Source organism: Myzus persicae, unplaced genomic scaffold (genome assembly GCF_001856785.1).
Source record: "Myzus persicae strain clone G006 unplaced genomic scaffold, MPER_G0061.0, whole genome shotgun sequence".
NCBI lineage: Eukaryota > Metazoa > Arthropoda > Insecta > Hemiptera > Aphididae > Myzus > Myzus persicae.
The window spans coordinates 100,771-121,841 of record NW_019104140.1 but is presented as its reverse complement, the minus strand read 5'-3'; the positions used below and the strand labels follow the sequence as shown (position 1 = coordinate 121,841).

The following is a 21,071-nucleotide window of genomic DNA, read 5'->3' as shown; positions in this document are numbered from 1 at the left end:
TTGAACTTAAGCCCGGCGACTAAGGCCATTAGCTGTTGTAGGGGTTATGAACTGTGGTAGGGGTAAAGTTGGTACGGTTGGTTTGTTTTTACGATTATTACGGTTGTTACGGTAGGTAGAAAACACGTGTATGTGTGGCAAGGTTTTGAACTACTATGAACTCGAGTGGTCACCCATCCGAGAACTAGTAGCTGTGGCCGTTACTTACTCACAGTCGCATTCCGCAACTGGTAGCAGCCAACGCGCCACGCCAAGCCACTAAACATAGTTACTTAATGACCAAACAAGAAAAAGAGGGAAAAACAATTTGTTATCACCGAAATGCCTAAGCATCGTAACACTATACACTTGATGCGGGCATTCCGGAGCTATCATTTTATGCATGACGCACAAGTATTAGATCGGAACTCAGTATTCAGTAGTGTCCTAAGTAAATAAATAAATTAATAGACAGAATATGATACGAAAGACGAAGGGTTACCACGGTAAAAAAATGCAGTCTAGTTGTGGAAAACTCCAAACTGTAGTCCAACATTGATACATTTTTATAAAAATTTAATTTTATTCAGTTCAATATTATTTATTAATTATTATTTTTTTTAAATTTAAAATCAGATTTGTCATCAAAAAGTCAATGTGTGGAGCTGCACACAGTCTTGAGCGCAGTAAACACAAACGACAAATTGTCCGATCACGATTAATATAAAAAAAACACGCTTATACTATTTTCATCGTTGATGCTTTATTAACGCTCAATATTTTAGGCTATGCCAGATTTAAAGCGACGAGTAAGATGCGTCGATTTCAAATCAAGCGGCCACTTAAGTGGTCCGGATGAGTCGCGCGGATCGGAGCAAGATGAGGAAAACAGCAATTAGGTATGTGGTGGCCGCGAACAACGACGCTTGTTCTATCGGAAGAACGTACGGAGTTCCGATTCTCACACATTTATTTCAATGATTTCGCACCAACCATTAACACCATGAGCAACGGCGCTATATCGTTTGAAATAATTTTTATGTTTGCTACAACCTGCTGCGGCCAGCAGTTATGGTATGGCGAGATGTAATTTCAGATAGAACACAGTCACTCAAATATTTAAAATTTGAAAATAAACAATGAAGACAAACCCATAACAGTAGGTTAGGATAAAATTCAACCACCCAATAGTATGGAAAGCTTCTTGTTTTGCATCAGGCATACTCATACGTACAGAATAGCCGCAAGCGTACAACCGTGAAAACCGAATCAGGGTAGGGCCGTCGTCGTATGCAAAGTGACAGTCACCCGAACGACAATGTCAGTTCCATAGGAAAACCGTACAGGTAATTATATATAAATTCTTATATATATATTAAATATTAAGTTTATTTAAATGAATTTGTACCAACATTCATCCAAAAGCAACGATACACAGCTAGATTACCAACAACTGCATGCGAAGATAAACACAATTTAGAAACTCGAAACCCAATCCTTCGAATTCAATTCCAAACATTGAAATGATTAATTTTACGATTTTTATGTATCACAGAATACTTTGTCGTTCAAATGAAAATATAAACATCGTGTTTATGTTCAAATTCAATCTTTCTACTTGAATCTCTTTAAAACAGAAACATCACTTTCAAAACTATTTTCTATCGTTAAACTAGATAAAATTTATTTAATAATGATTTTTTTTTCGCCAGAATATAGCTTAACGATGCCGTAAACTATCTAGACCATAGTTGAAGTTGCTTCCAAAATACATAAACAATAAAAATCAATAAAATGTAAAATTTATGATCAAATAGCACTCTACAAGTGTCAATATAACACCTATATGAAAAAAAGTTAACAAATTCGGGTTTTTTTTCTTTTAATGGATACTTCGATCATGAAAATATAAACATCGTGTTTATGTTCAAAATTCAATCTTTCTACTTTAATCTCTTTAAAACAGAAGTGTCACTTTCAAAACCATTTTCTATCGTTAAACTAGATAAAATTTATTAAATCTTTATTTTTTTTTTCGCCAAAATATAGCTTAACGATGCTGTAAACTATCTAGACCATATTTGAAGTTGACCCTGAAATACTGAAAAACCACTATTCTACTATAGCCACAATTCACAATACTTTTTAGTTTTCACATTTTTAATCGCAAGGAAAGTCCATAGGATAATTGGAACGGTTTACCCGAATATTATAGCAAACATAGGTATTATACCTTATAGTATAGCGTATAAACTACGAGGCAATTAAGAACGCGGTAAAATAGAGATGTGTGCGAATACATTCGTAAAAATTACAGAATCAAAACTCCTTTAGACAATAACTTCAAAATTAAGTAAGATTGACAAATTTTGACTGCACCAACGATCTTAACTCGTCAATGAAGCTTCACAAGTTTCAAAAAAAAAAAATCCTTTTTTCGTCATAAGCGCGATAAACTAGAGTGACATGCGATTGCGTAAAAATCGAAAAATAGTGAATTTCATTAGGCCATTGCTTTGAAACCAAGTCCGATCGCCAAATTCTGACTTCATCTTCGTTTTTCTCATACCAAAGTTACCCAACTACATAAGAAGAAGAAAACTGCAATGTCTTGGTGTCTGGTAAAGGAACGAAGTTCCTCTGAAAAGGTAAAATCAATGGGTCGCGTGGAAAAGTGGAAATCTGTAACTTGCGGGGGTTGGTTGTCATGGATATATAGGTTTTGTTGGTTTGTTACCTACATATTATTTAATGTGAAAATTAAATAAACATTTAGGTGTAGTGAGTAGTTAAATTTTTTTTACTTACACTCCTATTACGAGTGATCAAAGAACTAAAAAACATAAATACAAATTTAACATTATGTGCACAATGAACTCTAAGAATAATAATAATAATTATGTGACGTCTTACAGAGCGGGTCATAAATTGATACCCAACATACCGTTCGAAAGCAATGTAAGAGCGACTCAATTATAAATTTGTAAATTTTATACTTCACCAAATAGGTATAAATTCTTAAAGCCCGATAAAATGTCTGCGCACGATGCAGTCAAATTATAAAAACAGATTTTAAATTATTATAATTAATTCCGGTCACTAAAACAATATTAATGCACCTATTATGTTTTTAATCAGAGTATATTTTAAGAGGATAAACGAATCTTTTTCTTTTACCAAGGTATCATCACTGGACACTGGAATTGGATCGATGCCCAATATTCCAGAATTAAAGCAATGGAATTATGACACCTCAACAAGCATTCAACATGATTTTAAGATTAATACCATGGATCCTATGCATAGATCTATGAAATTAAATGTTGAACAAATTCATTATATCATGCCTCAATTGGAAAAAGTACAAAACATGATATCCACCAATTATTTTTAATGTTTGAAAATTTACAATAATCTTTATTACAGTATTGGTCAAATCCTCCTAAACCAATGTTCATGCCACCAACCGAGTACAATGATAAATACATACAACCAAAATTGATGTCGATTATTAAACAGATACCTGCCACAATGATTTGTGTAAGGAAATTAAATGATTTATTAAGAAATTAATCTCGGGTTGCATACACATTCACTAAACATTTAATCAATCCAATAGTGAGGTAACAGCCCATGATTAAACATGATTTAATGACCCATGGTTTGTTCATAAAATTTAGAATCAATTTCTTTTATGCAACTTGACATTAGAATTTCGTTGTTATTGAAAAACAGGTTCAGCCAACTCCGGTTACACGGAAAAATCTTAACACAGTACAAACGCTAAAAGTTAGTGATGGCGGAGCAATTAGAAAATTAGACCCGTATGTTAGTACTCAGAAGTTAGATTACATCGAAATAAATCCAGTAAGTACCAAGTAATGTATACTTTATTGGCAGTTGAAATTAACAGAATGTAGAGAAATAATATTATAATATACATTGGTTTGATTTACATTTAAACATTTAATTAAAAAAACATTAGGATATAGCAAAACAAATTAATTCTAAAAGTTCAAAATTACAACCTGTTATGCCAGCGTACAAGCCGTTTTACAATGAACCAATATTCAATCGACAAAATACTATACGTGTATTGCCAAACACTTTAAAACATGTTCCACACAAGTAAATTAAATTTGCAAATTGTATCTGAAATTAAATTCATTGAGCAAATCATGTTTTATTTTTTCAGTTGCCTTATATCTGAAATGAGAGCTTCATATAAAAAAACATTTCATACATCAACATTTGTTGATGCTGTAGAAATGCCAATATCCATTTCAAGGAATCCAACCTTGTCTCAAATATTGTCTGTACCCGGGATGTACACAACTGAATACTCAATAATTGGTGGAAATTAATAATACACAAATTTATTATACAATAGTAGTTAACTAAACAATTATGAAAATATAATTTTACAGTACTTAGACTTGTTTATTTCAGTCCAAATATTGTTTTAATATTTGTTGTAGTAGAGTCATATCATAGTAATCAGCAATTGCTTTAAATGTCTTTAGATAGGACATCATATCATTTCTGGGAATTACCGTTGTGAAATTACCAGCACATGAACAATAAGCATTTAGATTTTCCATTTTTATCTGTAAAACATTGGAGCTTTGTTATAACAATCCACTGAGACAATTTAAACAAATAAATTTGTTACATTTACTATACACATACTTCTGAGCATTTTGTACACTGTAGATCTTGTAGGGTATAGGCCATTACTTTTCTACCAAGTGCATCAATCAAAAAATGTTCAATGAGCATATTATCATAACTACTGTTGCAATTGGGACATAGCCATGTTTTTCTAAAAATATCATTTAAGTACATTCAAGTTATTTTTAAACATTTGATATGATATTATTGTTATTATTCTGAACAGTAAACATACTTTCCATCAATTACACTTCGATGAGAATCTTTACACAAATCTATATCTCGGCAATGATTACAACTTTTACAGATTACTTCAGGTAATGTCCAAGAGAGACATGGATCTGTCCAATCAGCTTCATCACTAAAATTACCAACAGCAATTAAGCGTAATAGATTTTTTCTTAACTTCATAATATCATCTTCAATTCCAAAATCCAGTGAAAGTACCTTAAATATATTTGACATACAAATTAAATTGAATCAAATACTTCTTAAAGAAAATAACTTACTTTGCAAACAGTTTTCACAAATTGCAGAGCTGGATTTAAATGTTTTCCTTTATTTTGCAAGAATGGAGAAAGCGTTTCCTGGAGTTCTACATCCAACACTGGATATTTTTTATAAATTTTTTGTGTTATCCTATTTAAAACATTATATTATAATTATAGTTGAATTAAATAGGGTAATATATAAATGCATTTTATTTACGAGAATAATCTTGTAGTGAGTTCTTCTGAAATTACGGTTTTTGCATATTCTGCTATACTTTCACATGATGCAACACCTAACATGTTACTTTGGGTGACTTGTGATAATGATTCTGAAATACGTTTCAGGGTCACAGAATCAATTGACCGCATGTGTTTATAAATTGCACTCATGTAAACAGCAATTGTTTCTTCAAAATGTTTACGAGCATGACAAACATTGGGTAAAAATTCAGATATATTCCAATTCATTTCAATCCCGACCTAAGAATGTATGATATAGAATAAGTAAATATTATTTTTATTTTTTAGTACAATTCAATATACTTCTTCAATATCAGGTCCAGGTGCTTTGTGTTCCTTGAGAAGATGTTCAACGTCTTCATTAGACATATCAATTATATCTCCCATCGCTTCTTTTAATTTATCAGAAAACTTAGCTTTAACTCCAGAATAATTCCACTGTTCAAAATTTTAAAAGAAATTATTAGGTGTTAACGGTATAATTCACAATGGTTGTAAAAATTAGTTTTACCAAATCTAGCCACATCAAATATTCCCAACACGGCCCTAATGATATTTGTAAGCTGTGGAACAGTTCTTTGTTAGTAATGTTTTGTACAACATAGCGCACATAAAAAATTGCATCTTCGAGTGATTTTTTCTTGGTACATATTACTATTTTATTGAAGTTGGCAAATATTATAGTAGAACCGAGCCGTTTGAATTCTGCAATTAACTAAAATATAAGGAAATGGTAGGTATTAGTCATAGTCATATTGTATTATTATTTAATACAAAATTTATTTGTAACATTTTATATCAATGCAGTACTCACTTGCATAAAAAGTTTTCTCATCAAACTGTAAAGGGTTTTGCGTAAAGCAGGATCATACAATAATGCATTTGGTGATCTTAGCCACCTGACAGATGATTAAAAAATTATAACTCAATTATATAAAAGATCAAATTTTTGTTTAATGACTGGTATAGTGGTTTGACACATTAAATTATACTTATATTACCTGTAAAAATGTACCATTTGAAAATCGGCAAATGGATTTTTGTGGAGCACAACATCACGAAACCAAACATTTACCATTGATCGTAAGACACGAAAAGCAGCTGAACACAATGCTATTTCATCGTAGGTTGGTGTTACAAATGTTCCACCATCCATTATTTCTTCAAGAGAAGCTTGAGGTATTTGATCAAATGCAACACCAGCACTTGTACCTAAGATATTTATTGATAGAAGGTGTTTAATAATATGAATATGATAATGAGTCGTAAGTTAAGTTAATGTTTTCAAATAAAATATAAATCGTTGTTAATGCATCTGTGTACTAGAGTAGACGTCTCCTTCATGAATCAAACGGCGTACATACAAAGAATACAAATTATTTGTTGTTTAAATATTATATACCTTCAAAATCATGAATATGATGTGACTGTAATAATGTTGTTACAGGTAAGGCATCAATTTCAAGTTCTATACAATAGGAAGTATAACAGCCTTCATTATTGACAAGCATACTTGAACTTTCTTCTGAGTCCATTAACATTCTATTAAAATAATAATAATAATTGGTAACAAATAAAGGCAATGAGAAAATGAACTGTTATATCATAGTTAAGTTATTCATACAAATAGGGATGATTACCTATTGTCATCTGTTTCACGCCCACCTAAATCAGGTTTATCAGTTTCTGAAACCCATAACACAAAATTGTGTTTCATCAAATGCCTAGCGAAGAAAATATCTGATGCAAACAATGTTACATCCGCGGGTAAATTGCCAAGAGGTATTTGTAGATATCTACATTGCTCCAACATAATATTTATGTTTTCTGGACTATTTAGATAGTGGTTAACAATCAAACTGCACCCTAAACGTTGCCATTCCATTTGAGCGTACATAGAGGCAGTAGAGTCTTGTACGTGAAGAGTCACCACTGGGAATTCAGTCATTATTGGAATATTGGACAGCAATACTTGACTGTCTAAATTCACATACAAGATTAATGATTTAGAAATAACATTACATTGGGCTTTACACTACCTATTGGGGATTGAATCACCAGCATCGTAGGTCCTCTTTTTTCATCCCTATAAGATTGAAGAGTTCTCTGTATTTGTCGGTAAACTTGCCTTTCTTCTGTTTCCACTCTAACTTCAAAAGTGACATCAGATGGAGGGATATTTGATTCGTTGTGTCCACGAGAAATTCTTAAGACATGACACGAGTAGAGCAAAAAAGTTAGTTAAAAAAAATTCTCAAATTAATCATTTATCAAAAAATATTACTTGGTATTACGTTCTTTGCTATACAAAGTGTTTAAATTTGCCATACGATTTGTACGAACCGTATCTGTGACCCAAACAAACGCTTTTTTACTAGGTGTTAAAAACAATGCATACATGGCTCGTAAACCCGTTGGCGCTTTATTGCAGTACAAGAAAATATCTTTTATAGAGCTCTAAAAATAAATTTTTCAATTGGTGTAAATTTTTTGGATTAAACTGAAGAAAAAAAATGCACTAACGTTAGTTAAATATTTATGAGACACTTGTTTCATTTGTTCTAGTGAAAAATGTCCAAGATCTGGCAATGCGGCCATTTTTTTTGCTGCTTCCAAAGTAACAGAACACATACATCCAAGGTTTAATAAAGCCCTTAATTCAGGCGTAACTTTGGTTTCATATATTCCTTCGACGCCAGGTTTAGATAGGTTGCACATAAAATGACTAAACAGATATTGAGTTTAAATAATTGTAAGATCAAAACATGAAATTCACTTACTCTTTGGTTTCACCAAAATCTTTTTCCAAAACTGTGTACTGGTACAAATTCAAAACTGGTCTGGCCCTGGGCAATATCATGTTCACTTTAGTACAAGAAATATGTTTTTCATTAACATAAATTTCAGTTTGCCTCTGATTTACATAAAAGAATCTAGGTACATTCATTCGAATATTGTGCAACTCATCTCCAATCATAGCCCAAAGTTTTAAAACACCGGGTTCACCAGATTGACACACCTGTATAATTTGCCAGGGTTGACTCAGGAGTGTTTGCTGTGCCCGCCTTAAAAATCCTCCTAGAGTACCAGCACGTCCTTTAGGAACGTGTATTTGATCGTCCCGCATACGTTTCCCATGTAAACCAATAATTTTAGCTCTCATTTCAAGTTGCCAATTCCATTTTTTCTTTTGGTACACAATCCAATTCTGAAAATATTATACCAAACTACAAATTAGTGTCAATTACTATACATTTTCTACTGTCATCATTTATCAACTTGTTAACATGTTAAACAAAGAAAACATTTTATAATACAAAACTATTTTCAAATATAATCAGTTTATACTTAGAAAAAATTATCAATATATTATTTTAAGTTGTATGCAGACCTGAATATCACTAGCTGGAGGTGGAGGTCCTAAAGCTTCTTTCCAGTTTCTAGAATCAATTGGAGAAGGGTCGCGTTTACGCTTTTTGGTTACCATTGGTCTTGGTCTAATTTCTACATGGTTATTATCTTCATTTTCTCCAAAATCTTCAATATCTTGAATTTCGTGTTGATCAGTCAAATTTTCTTGCACATGCTCTGGCATTGCTTGAAACATAGTTGTAATTTTTCTTTGCTTCAATGGATCAGCTTTCATCAACATTTTTTTATGTAACCAATCAGGATGTTTGACTCTTGGGACTGGATTAGCAATCTAAAACCAATTTTGAGAATAATTTAAATAATTTATAGATTTATTTTTAGTTTTGAAGCAATAACAAATTACTTACTCCTTGCAAAGTTGCTGGAATAGTAATGATTTTCTGAATGGTGCCACTTAAACGTTCTATATAATAATCCCAATCAAGAACATCACGAATATCAATATCATCAATTGAATTGTCACCAAGCCATCTTCTCAAATAATGTCTTTTTACACTTAACTCGGATTGAAATATAGCTAATGGTATAGCTCTTTGTGTAACTGGAGTACCTTCTGGTTTTTTGGATATTATAAATCGACAAGCAAGTCCTTTGTCTTTTACCATTTGATCGCCTAAAAATTCAGCTAAACGCTTAGCTGTTGATATAGAAGTTGATTTTTGAGCTCCATAGTCTTCAAGCTTGCGGCTCATAGAACGATTTTCTGATATCAGTTCAAACAATTCAGAATCTGGCATGTTTTTACCCTATAACAAGACATTTTTTAGATTTTTTTATTTAACTAACATTTAGAATCAAATTATTTTATGCTTACTTTAGAGTATAAAACGTCTAGCCAATAATCAGCAACAGTTGCGACACTTTCATAACATTTTTCTAATGTATCGCCTTTTAAGAAAGCTTCAAACACTGATGATTGAAAAATCTTAATAATTTGAAGTTCTCCCCTTCTTTTAACTTCAAAACTAACAAAATTGCAACTCATTTAATTTAGTTTAAAATGTGTAAGTATTACTTACCCTTTTAATTCAGCTAGTGATTTATCTAAATTGAACACTGCGTAACGCTTTTTTAGTTTTTTCCCCTCTTCTTTAGAAGCCGGTAAGACCATTGCTAAATAAGGACCGTCGACTTCAAAGAAAATAGAATTTTCACTTCTTTGTTCATAAATTAGATTTTTTGAATCAACTAAGTCATGGTAGACATGATTGGTGAAATGTTCCTAAACAAGATTTGTGATTAATTTTTATTAATTAAGTGAATATAAGTATAAAATAATTTATTCCACAAACTTTGACCATTGAGTTCAAAACTGCATTTGGAAATGATACAGTAAATTTAGTTTTTTTTGCATGTGTTGATTTGACATCATAATTTTCAGGAAATGTTGATGGAAGTACACACCATATACCATCGGTATCTAATTCTAAAGGCCGACCAATTTTCTCAATTATTTCACGAGCTTTTTTAATTATAGCAGCACCAGTACAACACACTATTCCAGCCATTTCCATGCTATGCCAACGTGCACTGTAAATGGAACAATAAATTAAACAAATAAGATTTTGTAATAAACTATTCAGCTAGGTAGATTATGGCCAAATCTAATAGAACACCCATTTCAGGATTTCCCCAAAAATTGTTTTTACGGAAGGGAGAACATTTTTCCATTTTGAAAATGTACACATTAGTATAATATATTAAATTATAATTAGTAAAAAAAATAGTTTGTAACAATATGTATAACACAATATCATTTAAGATTTAATATTCAACTCTATACTTCACATTTACATATGAACCGAATTTTAATGTAATTTATTATTTTTTTTAAAGTAATGGAGAGCAGGGATAATCACCCCATCAACAACCTTCAGAGAGATCTTTACCCATCTCAAAATTGCAATCTTTTATAGTACAAAATTAATTAATTAAAATAATTATTGTCCGTAATATAATATTCTACTTAGATTTAAATATTTAAAAATAAGCATATTACGATATCACAATACCACATTATTTTATACTTTATACTTTTTATACTATGTTATGCTAAACTAAACTTTGTGAAAAAAATATATTCAAATTCTATACTTATAAAATACTTTGCAAAATAATTTTGTTGCAACATATTACTAAAACAATAAAACTGAAAATTAATAAATATTTTTTTCAAGAACACAAATCATAAGAGATCACTTTGAAACATACACTTTTTAAATGTTAAATAAAAGTGCATATATTTATATATTTTTATAAAAATACTATTTGAGGTAGATACTAAAATAAAAGCCCTATGTTATATTAATGAATGATACTAAATACATGACTATTAATTACCCTTTTCTCATGACATATCCATAAAATGAATTAAGAATACACTTGTGTGCTAATTGTAACGAATCATATAATATTTCACGGTTTTTAGCTGATTTGATTTCCACAGGATCACCAATTGTTATTGCTTCAGATATTTGTTTTTTAGCTACTTTACAGAGCCCTTTATACTCATAACGTCTATCTCTGAACGCTCTAACTGTATCAACGTAAAAAGAATTTTCTTTTTGACAAATAGTTGTAGAACGTTCTTCAATTTTGGTTATGTGAGTTTTTTTATATACTTTGCGACAATATTCAGTCAATCGTTTCTTTTCCCAAGTGGCTCTTTCATCTCGTCTCAGTTGGTGAAATGCTCTAGGAGGGTCATTAGGAAATTGACCGGGGAACTTCTCAGTTTCTAATTGCTGTTGGATACGTTGAAACTCGGTTCTTGAGGCAGGCACTAAAAATCAAATAAGTAAATTATAAAATAATCATTTTAAATAGTTAAAGAACATACTAAGTTCTCCTCTCCATTGCCAGGTCATAGTTCTTTGGCATTTAGCACCTGGAACATTAAAATCACAAGCAGCACAAATTTCTTCATTAACCATAGCTGAAGGTTGCAATCGATTTGTAAGTATAATATTAGGGTACATAGCGCCAACATCCAAATGGTATATTAATGGTTTCAATAGTGGATAAGGATCTGCTTTTAGAGCTTCCAATTTTTGAACAACATCTTTCAATATTTCATCTAAATTTGTCACACTATCCATAGGGACTTTTTCTTCTTCTTCAATTGAAAATCTAAATATTTCAGATGCTTTCTCAATGAGCATATCGAAAGCTGATGCATCTAGTCTAAATCTACAAGGTATGTCAGCTCGAAATACACCGGATTCTAAAGCTTCTACATGGCCACCAACATAAGTCTCTTGATCTAATACATGGCCATTGTCACTAAGTTTATTTAGCACTTGTTCTTGTTTATTTGGAAATATAATGTTTGCATGAAATGCTTCTACCATCAAAAGACTTTCACATAGTGTTCCAGATCCTTTTCTTAACACCTAAAATGTACACATCTTATAAAAATACTTATAATAAAAGTTTTTTATTTAATAGTTTATAAATTGTGTTGAAAATTTATTGGCTAACCAATAATAAACAATGTGCATTTTAAATTAGTACTATATGTATTGTGGTTTAATTTAACAAAATACTACCTATCACTTATTAGTAGAATTATTTATGAAAATTAAAGAACTGTGTGTTGCAATAACTTCTGTATAAACTATAACTTAAAAGTTTACAATTGAAACTGTATCTCTTGTTGTAACATACAGTAAAACCTCATTAATCTGGACAGCTGTTAAATACCACGTTAACTATGTATTGTTTGTTTTGTGTTGCAGACTAAAATAGACATGAAAACAAGTTCCAGAAATTTTCCATGAATGCAAGTTATTGCAAATATTTTTTTATCAAGAGATAATAGTAGAATGTAGGGCCAATTGCACTAATATTATGTTGCATTTTATTTTATATAACATTATAAATACATATTCTTAAATTTAAGATACACATTTTTTGATTATTTTTTTTAAATGAGACTTTCATGAATTCGGACAACCTAGAGCCCTGATTAGTCTGAATTAGTGAAGTTCTACTGTATTAGCATTAGTTTGATAATTTAAGACTTATACACTTGTGTTTGAATTATAAACAATGTTATAACTAAAAATTAAATCTAACACAGATAAATTACAAATTAATTAGTTCATACATCTTTAAAATATGTATGGCTCTTAGCATAGGTACAAAATGACTAAATTTTTTGGGGGTACTCAAGCTCCCATCCCTATTGGCTATATAATATAAATAAAATTATAGTACTAAATTTTTAACTGTGGGGACTTGACCGAAATTTGGGGTGACTAAGTCCCCTTAAGCCCCCTCCTATTTGCGCCAATGGCTCTTAGCTGTACTAAGGTCTGAGAATACAATTTTTTTTTCTCAATTGATTAATTTTATTTATTATTTGGAAAATACTATACAATAAAACTTCAAAAATGTAAATTGATAGCTTCACAATGACTTAAAACACAAATATATTAAATTATTTTATCAAAATTGTAAAATAGAAGTTTATTCACTAAGACAGGAATAATAATTTTACTTATGTATGTTATTAAAAAAAATGATATAAGATTTAATTGAGTTATAACTTTGTCAGTGCACAATTAATAGTTTAACAGTAACATATAATATAAGTTTTGATCCAAAACCACAACAATACACTAAAATCTAAAAACTTGAAAATTAATAAAAAACCTGAAAAATTGCTTTAATAGGTGTTGGTGTACCTTTTCATAGGCCAACCTAAACTTAGCTATTCAAATTGAAAATTGCATTCATTTTCAACTACAAAATAATTTTTAAATCTGTGACTTTAAATCTGCAACAAATTTTCAACTAAAATTTTAAGTGTTTATAATTATTATTTTATGTATTAAAAGAAAAACCAAAATTTATCAGTTAAAAATAGTTGTACATTTTTTCACAATCATCTTAGAATGAAATCATCTAATAATCAAACACTAGTTACACTAATCAAAATTCAAGTTCAAAATATGTAGATATTACAGTATTCAGTTATTTTTCATATTTTAGGTATGTAGTATAAAATAAATAAATTACTGAACATGAATCAATCAACTGAAATTATGTTCTATACCTAGTACAAATATATGTGTGTCTATAACCAACAAAATAAAATTATAATTTGAAAATATGTTTATTATTATAAGTGGATAAAAAATGTGAATAATTAATTTAAATAGATTGGATCATTTACTAAAACTTAACTGTTACAGAACAAGACATGTGACACTTTGACATGTCATTAATGTTATTTTATTTACCTTCAGAAGTTGTTATTGGGTAATGGGAAAATGTAACAACATCTATTAACATTTAATATATGTCAATCAAAAATTTAATTAATTTTCCTTCTATAATTATTAATAATCTTGACCCTTGTTCAATCATCACCTTAATGCTACTTGATGCGTTTTAATTATTTACAGTTATTGGGTCTTTACTTAGAACTCCTACATAATATTAAGACAGGAATGAAATCATTATATAAAAGACCAACAACGGCTGACAATAATCAGTTTACAACCTTTCACAACCTTTCTGCAAACCACATCTATACTTATTTAAACATTTATCCAAGGTATGTAGTTTTTTAAATGTATAGCCATAGTATAATATGGGTAGTAGTTTAGTTTGGTATTTAAAAATTGTAATTGAATGTTACTGAGATTTAGATTAACATGCAACTTTTATTTATTTATTTACTCATTTTTTTATTATTTTAGAATACAATGAAGATAAGTCTATGTTTGAGTTTAATCCTCTTGACATTAGTCATCAAGATAGTAACAGCCGATCTGAAACTACCACCTCAACAATACTGCGGTTCTAGATTGGCAGACATAATGCAAGTTGTATGTAAAAATAAGTACAATGGTCCACCAGTTGGACAAAAAAGAAGTAAAATGGGTAAGTCCATAACGTTACACATTATATAATTTTTTTAACTAGGTAACCTAAGAATAATAAATAATTAAATTCAAAATAAAATTCTGAGCGAGGTTAAGTTCACTATTCATTGTTATTGATTCAAATTTAATGTCTATAAGTTAATATACAGAATTTCAAGGTTCTTAGTAAAATAAAATATATCAAATTGATTTAAACATAGTAATATCATTGTGAATAAAAAATTTAAATTCTATCATATTCAAGCTTTTTATACGGAAATTTAAATTCAACTGCATATTATCTAATATATTATTAAATGTTATAATTAAAACGAATTTTTTCTTTAATATTACTGTATTATTTTTTTTTTATGGTAGCAGTACCATAAAAAAAAAAAATATGGTTTTCAGAAAGTATTAAACATTTAACAATGTAGTAAATTGTATTCTCATTTCATGTTTAAATTATTGATACACACACTTATTGAGAAGACTTTTTTATTATAAAAATTGATTTTAACAATTACTATTTACATTTCACAAGTTTAATGAGACACTATATAAGACACTTTAAGATCATTTATGGGCAATACAATTTTAACACAAAAAAAATGTATTGATTTACTCCATCATAAATCTTAACATCATTAAAATAATACTTAAGAATTTTAATATTTTATTAATAGATTCAGATGTATGGGATTACAAGGACCTAGAAGACTACAATGCAATTGATTATCCATACCAACCTAGGCAAGAAACAATGTCATTTATGCCCACACGTATACTACGTTCTTCTAAAAGAACAATCATTGATGAGTGCTGTCGCAGACCCTGCTTAATATCTGAACTAAAAGGTTATTGTGCTAATTAAGACTAATACCGTTTAGTCAAAAGTGTTTTTAGTTGCTGAATAAAGTTCTTACTATTATTATATAAATGTAATATTTATTAAAATCCATACCTCATCGGGCTCCATAGGGATGATTGTGCATAAAGCAAATATGAAAGGATGAACATATTTCATATATAAATAATAAGTCGCAACAGCGTCTGACACTGAATAGTTAGAAAGTACTTGAGGTTCATCTGTGGCTAGTCGACACATATCTTCTGGATCGAGCTCAACGGGATCATAACGTAATTTAGCTTTAGCAACAGCTTTTAAATTTTGTGATCCTACCGGAAGGTAAGAATCTCGTTTTACCCAACTGAAAAATTAAAATATACCATAATATTAAACATTTAATTTATCAATAAATAAAATTCTCATTAGTCATTTATAATATCATAATACATGATATTTTATAAAATAAAAATAAATTTATTAATGTTTATTTTTTATTAAGTACTAAAACATTTAACATTGACAAAAAAAAAAGCTGTGATCTGAATAACTAATAGATAAATAAATTTTGAATGACCATTTTAAGTGTTAACACTAAGTTTGCTAACAAATATGATAGAATATTAAAATAATTTCATATATTTTGTGTTAACACATATTATTATTTTTGATTTTTATTAAAACCTTATAATCCTTTAAAAGACATTATACATGCTAAAAATAATTTACACAAAGCAAATATATATATTAATTCACAACTATTTAAATAACGATAAGGTTAATTTGTTTCCTACCATAGACAATCCATATGCATAGCAGGCCGACAACTATATACTCCAGCTGTGTTTTTAGAAAATCCTATTTCTTGAGACATATTTAAATCATGAACTGCTGCTCGAGTTTCCACAAATGGCCAATCAAAAAAGTCACCATTGTATGTTACAATTATATGAGGGCGAATTTCCATAATGTGCTCAAAAAAACGACTTATCAAAGCAGCTTCATCAGGTTCATTAAAAACAGTGAATAGACCTAAAATTATCAAGCTTTAGAATTCATAATATGAGTATTTATAGGAAAACAACTGAATTACCTTCAAATTCTGGTGTCGGTGTGTACTCAAAATCAACAACATCTGCAGAAATAATTTCTCGATTATTAATTAAATATCCTTGACCATCAATCATATATGAAATCATCATAATTTGATCAGTATTTGCATCTGGAAATTTCAGTGGAAGTTTTGTGGTTTCAATATCATATGCCAAAACAATCATGTCAGGTCGGTCTATAATGTCATCACGTTGAGTAAATGTAGCTTGGTTATAGGGTCCACGACATTGGACTGTATACCACAATCCAGTGAATATCTTTAGATCTGTAGATACTCGGATATGATATACTACATCGTACTCTCTAGAAAAATTCTTAACACTTTATTATATTTTCTTATATGTTTTGTATTGATACATTTTTAAAAATATTTTGGCATTTTTTGAGCTATTTATAAATATTTTAAACTATCAACTTAACATGGCGTTCATTGTAAGATCAATTTATCAACCTTATTTATTATTATTTATTATATAGGTGCATTATGTATTTCTAAACATAAAATGATCAAATGTATAACCTGATATCAATTATATTTTCCATGTGATCAACTTGCTTCTTTGATGAGACAACTTCAGATAAATTAGCTAAAGATTCTGTCAACATTTCTGTGTAATAAGAATTATTTTTTAGTGCTAAACGATTTTTTCGGACTGCTGGCATTATAGCTTGGCGCATTTTATTCATTTCAGTAACTGTTGCGAATGAAATTTTTATATATCTTTGTTGTAAGCCTATCAGATGATTTGGCTAAAAATTTAATATTATAATTTAATAATTAATAAGATAAAATGGCTAAGAATTAGAATAAACATAATTATACAATAATTACCAAGTCTAGGTCTTCTTTCATGACAGTGTCTATACTTGTAAAACTACCAGCAAATTTTTTACTTATGTAAGCAACAACTTCTTGAATATATTCTTTTTTAGCTAATAGATAGAAATATGGTTGAAATGGTTGTGTGACTCTAAATCGAGACCCATCATCTTTGATGAAATAATAATCAACAGCAGCTACCAAACGTTTATCCTCATCAACAATTTCAGTCTACAAAAGTTAATAGTAATTATTATTATCAAACAAGTAATAACCCATGACGGACAAGAGTACAATGCTTTAAATGCAAATATTACTTACGCTATGCATGTTGATGAGATAACCAGTATGCTCTTGGTAATCTTTAACGCGGAAAAACCCATATTTGTTGTCAATTAAATCATTTTCTATAGATTGTTTCAATCGAACATCACTGGAATCCTCTTTGAATTGGCTTAATAAAAATATTCAAAATATAAGATTCAAAGTAAAATGCATACCTAGTATTATACATGACTGTGTAAGATGTGTTGTTATAAAGGTACATACTTAAAAAATGACTTCTCCAAGGGTTTAACAAAACGACCTGTATTTCCAGGAGCCATGTTTGCAAGTTATAATCAATCTAGAAATTCGCTAGAGCAAACCGGTGTGCGGTACCGTACCGATTATTTTGATTCTGATTCATGACTCTGGTTCATGTTGATCTACACGACACCGGTCCGGTTTAGATAGAAATTCGGAATATTGATCGGTTTACCCCCACTTTTTTATTTAGTTGATATGAGTTACCCGCGTTTTTTTAAATATCTTTGTCATAACTTCATTAAAATTGTAATAATAGGTAATTATTAATGTATTATTTTCCCGCACTTTTCGTACAATTAAGTAATTAATAATAGACATATAAATCGTATAATATAACACACACACACACACACACATATTATATTATATAAATAAATAAGTTTAATATTTGTCATTAATTTTTATTTAAATTTTTAATTTCATTCTGTCATTTGAAAAGTTTTATCATTAAAAATGGATAAAAATAATCCTAGATTTAAAGTATTAAATGATTTCATTATGAGTAAAACTAACATAAGTAATTTTGTAGTGCAAGGATGTCCTATTCGTGAAAGTGAGCTTTGATGCTGTTGTTTAAATAACTTCATAATAATATTATTATTAATAATATTTTATTTGTTAATACCTACTTATTAGATGTATTAGTTCATCTTAACGAATTTACTTTTAATGATACATCACTTGGTCTAAGTAAAAATAAACCGGTGCATTTTATTTTAAATCGGTTTAGTTCAGCGAATTTCTTTAAACCAAACCGATTTACATTTTAAGGGGAAATTTAAACCGGTTTGCTCTAGCGAATTTCTAGAATATAAGTTAACTTTGTGGCGAACCACCGCCACATAACTACCTCCCACCGTTGATCATGATTGTAAAACGGTTGGTCACAGTGATTCCCGGCTGACGACGATTACCGCGGCGCGGCGGCCGCAGGTGGCAGGTCTCTTCTCTTCCCTCGCGACCACGTAACCGACCGCACGTTCTACGCCTTCGCTTCCGCCATCGACCACCGATACATTTTGAATTGCGACCTTTTGCAAACTTCGGCAAATCTCATCGTGACCGACCGTTATTTATTTACATACGCACTCAACTACTAAAGTGCTCCCTGTTGTAAACCTAACGCCCGTTGTACAAAAAATATATAAATTACCTTTAACCAGGCGTCAATCTTTTTTGTATTTTTTTTCGTACTGCACCCCGTCTTAACGACGTACGTTGGAGGCGCTCTGTAGTGATAACATCAGAACTTCCACATTGGTGACCTCGACGTGATCGTTGCTCCCCTCTCCAGTTCTCACCCGTCCGACCGCACAGCTGGACAGAGCACCGGCACCGCGCCTGCTCTCGCGTCCCACGGGTCACGGCACGTTGAGACTGGGGGGGAGTAATGTGGCGGACCACGTACGGGCCACATAAGACTCTGCGCACGGGCGCAGAGCGCTCTCTGGTTGTTCGTCTCAACGACAGCGGACTCGGGGAGACAACGACTAAACAGCGGGTCGTTGTGGCGATTTCTCCCCAGTCACGCTACAGGCGCTTCAAACTATATAAAAAGAGACACCGAACACCAGACCAACGTCCTCACGGACGCCGGCCGGTCAAATCTTTTGTGCGCCCCCACCGTGCCGCCAAAACTTAAACAAGTTAAATTAAGTCATACGTAGAAACATGGTCAATGTATTCTCAAATACTCAATAGAATGGCTAAATATACTTACCATCGCTCAATCGTAATTAGTTAATTAATACTGAATAATGAATGTCTGAATAGGTATTAAGTACGACTCTACAATATAAGACCTTAGCAAAACCTTATGAATAAGACAATAATAAGTTCATTGTGATAATACATTGAACAAATTGGCGGGAATTTTAATCATGGATGAAACATTATTTGATGTTCATTGATAACATTTTGAAGCGGTAAAAAAGACGAAATATGAAACCATGGCCATAATGCCCGTAAAAATATTATAAAGATAGACTATATACTATATAGTGCCACTCACGTACAATTGTACAAAAGTTTACTGTACACTTTATTGTACAATAATTTTATGCATCTGAACAAATGTACAATGTACCAGTATACAGTAACAAATGATCTGTCCAGATTTGCCTCAAGTAATATCTAATATCTAATATTCTAATAAGTATAAATTGGCAAAGCTAGGCAGTAACTAGTTTAAAAAAAAAAAGAATATAAGAAAATAATTAAGTTAGTAACTTCTCAGTAAACTTAATGATTTTTATTTCTGTACAACACGTTTAAAGATATAATTTTTAAAAATTGTGTTCACTTGAATAAAGTTAAGTCTGCTTAAGCTTTGAAAAAGTTACAATAGGTGGTCGAACCCGATTAGACGATTCCATATTAGAACTGTTCCAGAATATTTTTTTTTGAAACATTAATTATTGTAAAATGCTGGTGTTAATGTAGTATGTTCATTGTTCATGTTGTATAGTGTACCAAAATGAATAATGTATCTAAAAGTTATTTGCATTTTGTAATTTATTCTAAGTATTTGATGATAATGACAATCACCCTTATCTAACATAATGACAATTGTATACATTATACTTGCAAACAATTAGGTATTGAATTATACTCTAGAATCATTGTTATTAATAAAACTGCTTTAGTATAGATGAATGTTATGAGGCAAATTCTCACACTAAATGTAAACAATCCAACATTAGGCTACAAAAGCATATACTTTGATGACTAACAGAATTGTAGAAAGCCATACAAAAATGGTTTTGAAAATTTAAAAAACTAAAATAACTTATGTCAAGGGTCGTCTTTAGGTACATACAGTGGGCAGAATTTTCCTACAGATTATTGAGCCATTATTTATTTAATTTTCCATGAAGTTTACTGTTTTAATATTTTCCTGTTGGTTGCAATATATAAAAGGTGGATACCGCTCTACTATACTGTAGCCTGTAGGTAACACACTTGTTAGTGGGGTCACTGTAATGGGAGGTATTAAGTTTGAATTCAATGATATGATA

The 21,071-nt window shown here is 30.4% G+C and overlaps 3 protein-coding genes across 4 annotated transcripts; 2 read left to right on the top strand and 1 right to left on the bottom strand.

Moving 5' to 3' along the window:
- Window positions 1-311: 311 nt before the first annotated feature.
- Window positions 312-4,551, top strand: LOC111039158. Of its 2 annotated transcripts, none has more exons than XM_022322495.1 (6): window positions 312-1,325; window positions 3,161-3,340; window positions 3,406-3,519; window positions 3,715-3,846; window positions 3,965-4,107; window positions 4,175-4,551. In XM_022322495.1, the coding sequence occupies exons 2-6, from the start codon at window positions 3,191-3,193 to the stop codon at window positions 4,341-4,343; spliced, it is 708 nt and encodes a 235-aa protein (XP_022178187.1). In that variant the 5' UTR covers window positions 312-1,325; window positions 3,161-3,190; the 3' UTR covers window positions 4,344-4,551. The 2 variants fall into 2 exon arrangements, with proteins under 2 accessions (XP_022178187.1, XP_022178186.1); XM_022322494.1 differs by lacking the exon at window positions 312-1,325 and adding an exon at window positions 1,682-2,937.
- LOC111039155 (DNA polymerase epsilon catalytic subunit A) lies at window positions 4,425-18,071 on the bottom strand. The gene is made up of 29 exons (XM_022322491.1): window positions 18,016-18,071; window positions 17,788-17,920; window positions 17,479-17,697; window positions 17,167-17,396; window positions 16,627-16,949; window positions 16,328-16,565; window positions 15,651-15,897; window positions 11,653-12,205; window positions 11,154-11,595; window positions 10,106-10,343; window positions 9,833-10,035; window positions 9,628-9,778; window positions 9,161-9,559; window positions 8,773-9,084; window positions 8,162-8,589; window positions 7,905-8,106; window positions 7,666-7,838; window positions 7,421-7,587; window positions 7,022-7,361; window positions 6,784-6,923; window positions 6,383-6,593; window positions 6,196-6,280; window positions 5,893-6,096; window positions 5,685-5,819; window positions 5,359-5,621; window positions 5,160-5,289; window positions 4,886-5,097; window positions 4,669-4,801; window positions 4,425-4,586 (listed from the first exon to the last, which is right to left on the bottom strand). The coding sequence occupies exons 1-29, from the start codon at window positions 18,069-18,071 to the stop codon at window positions 4,425-4,427; spliced, it is 6,729 nt and encodes a 2,242-aa protein (XP_022178183.1).
- LOC111039159 (bombyxin A-2 homolog) lies at window positions 13,973-15,620 on the top strand. Its single transcript, XM_022322496.1, has 3 exons — window positions 13,973-14,376; window positions 14,522-14,705; window positions 15,373-15,620. Exons 2-3 carry the CDS (start codon window positions 14,528-14,530, stop codon window positions 15,558-15,560), a joined length of 366 nt encoding a protein of 121 aa, XP_022178188.1. The 5' UTR covers window positions 13,973-14,376; window positions 14,522-14,527; the 3' UTR covers window positions 15,561-15,620.
- Window positions 18,072-21,071: the final 3,000 nt, after the last annotated feature.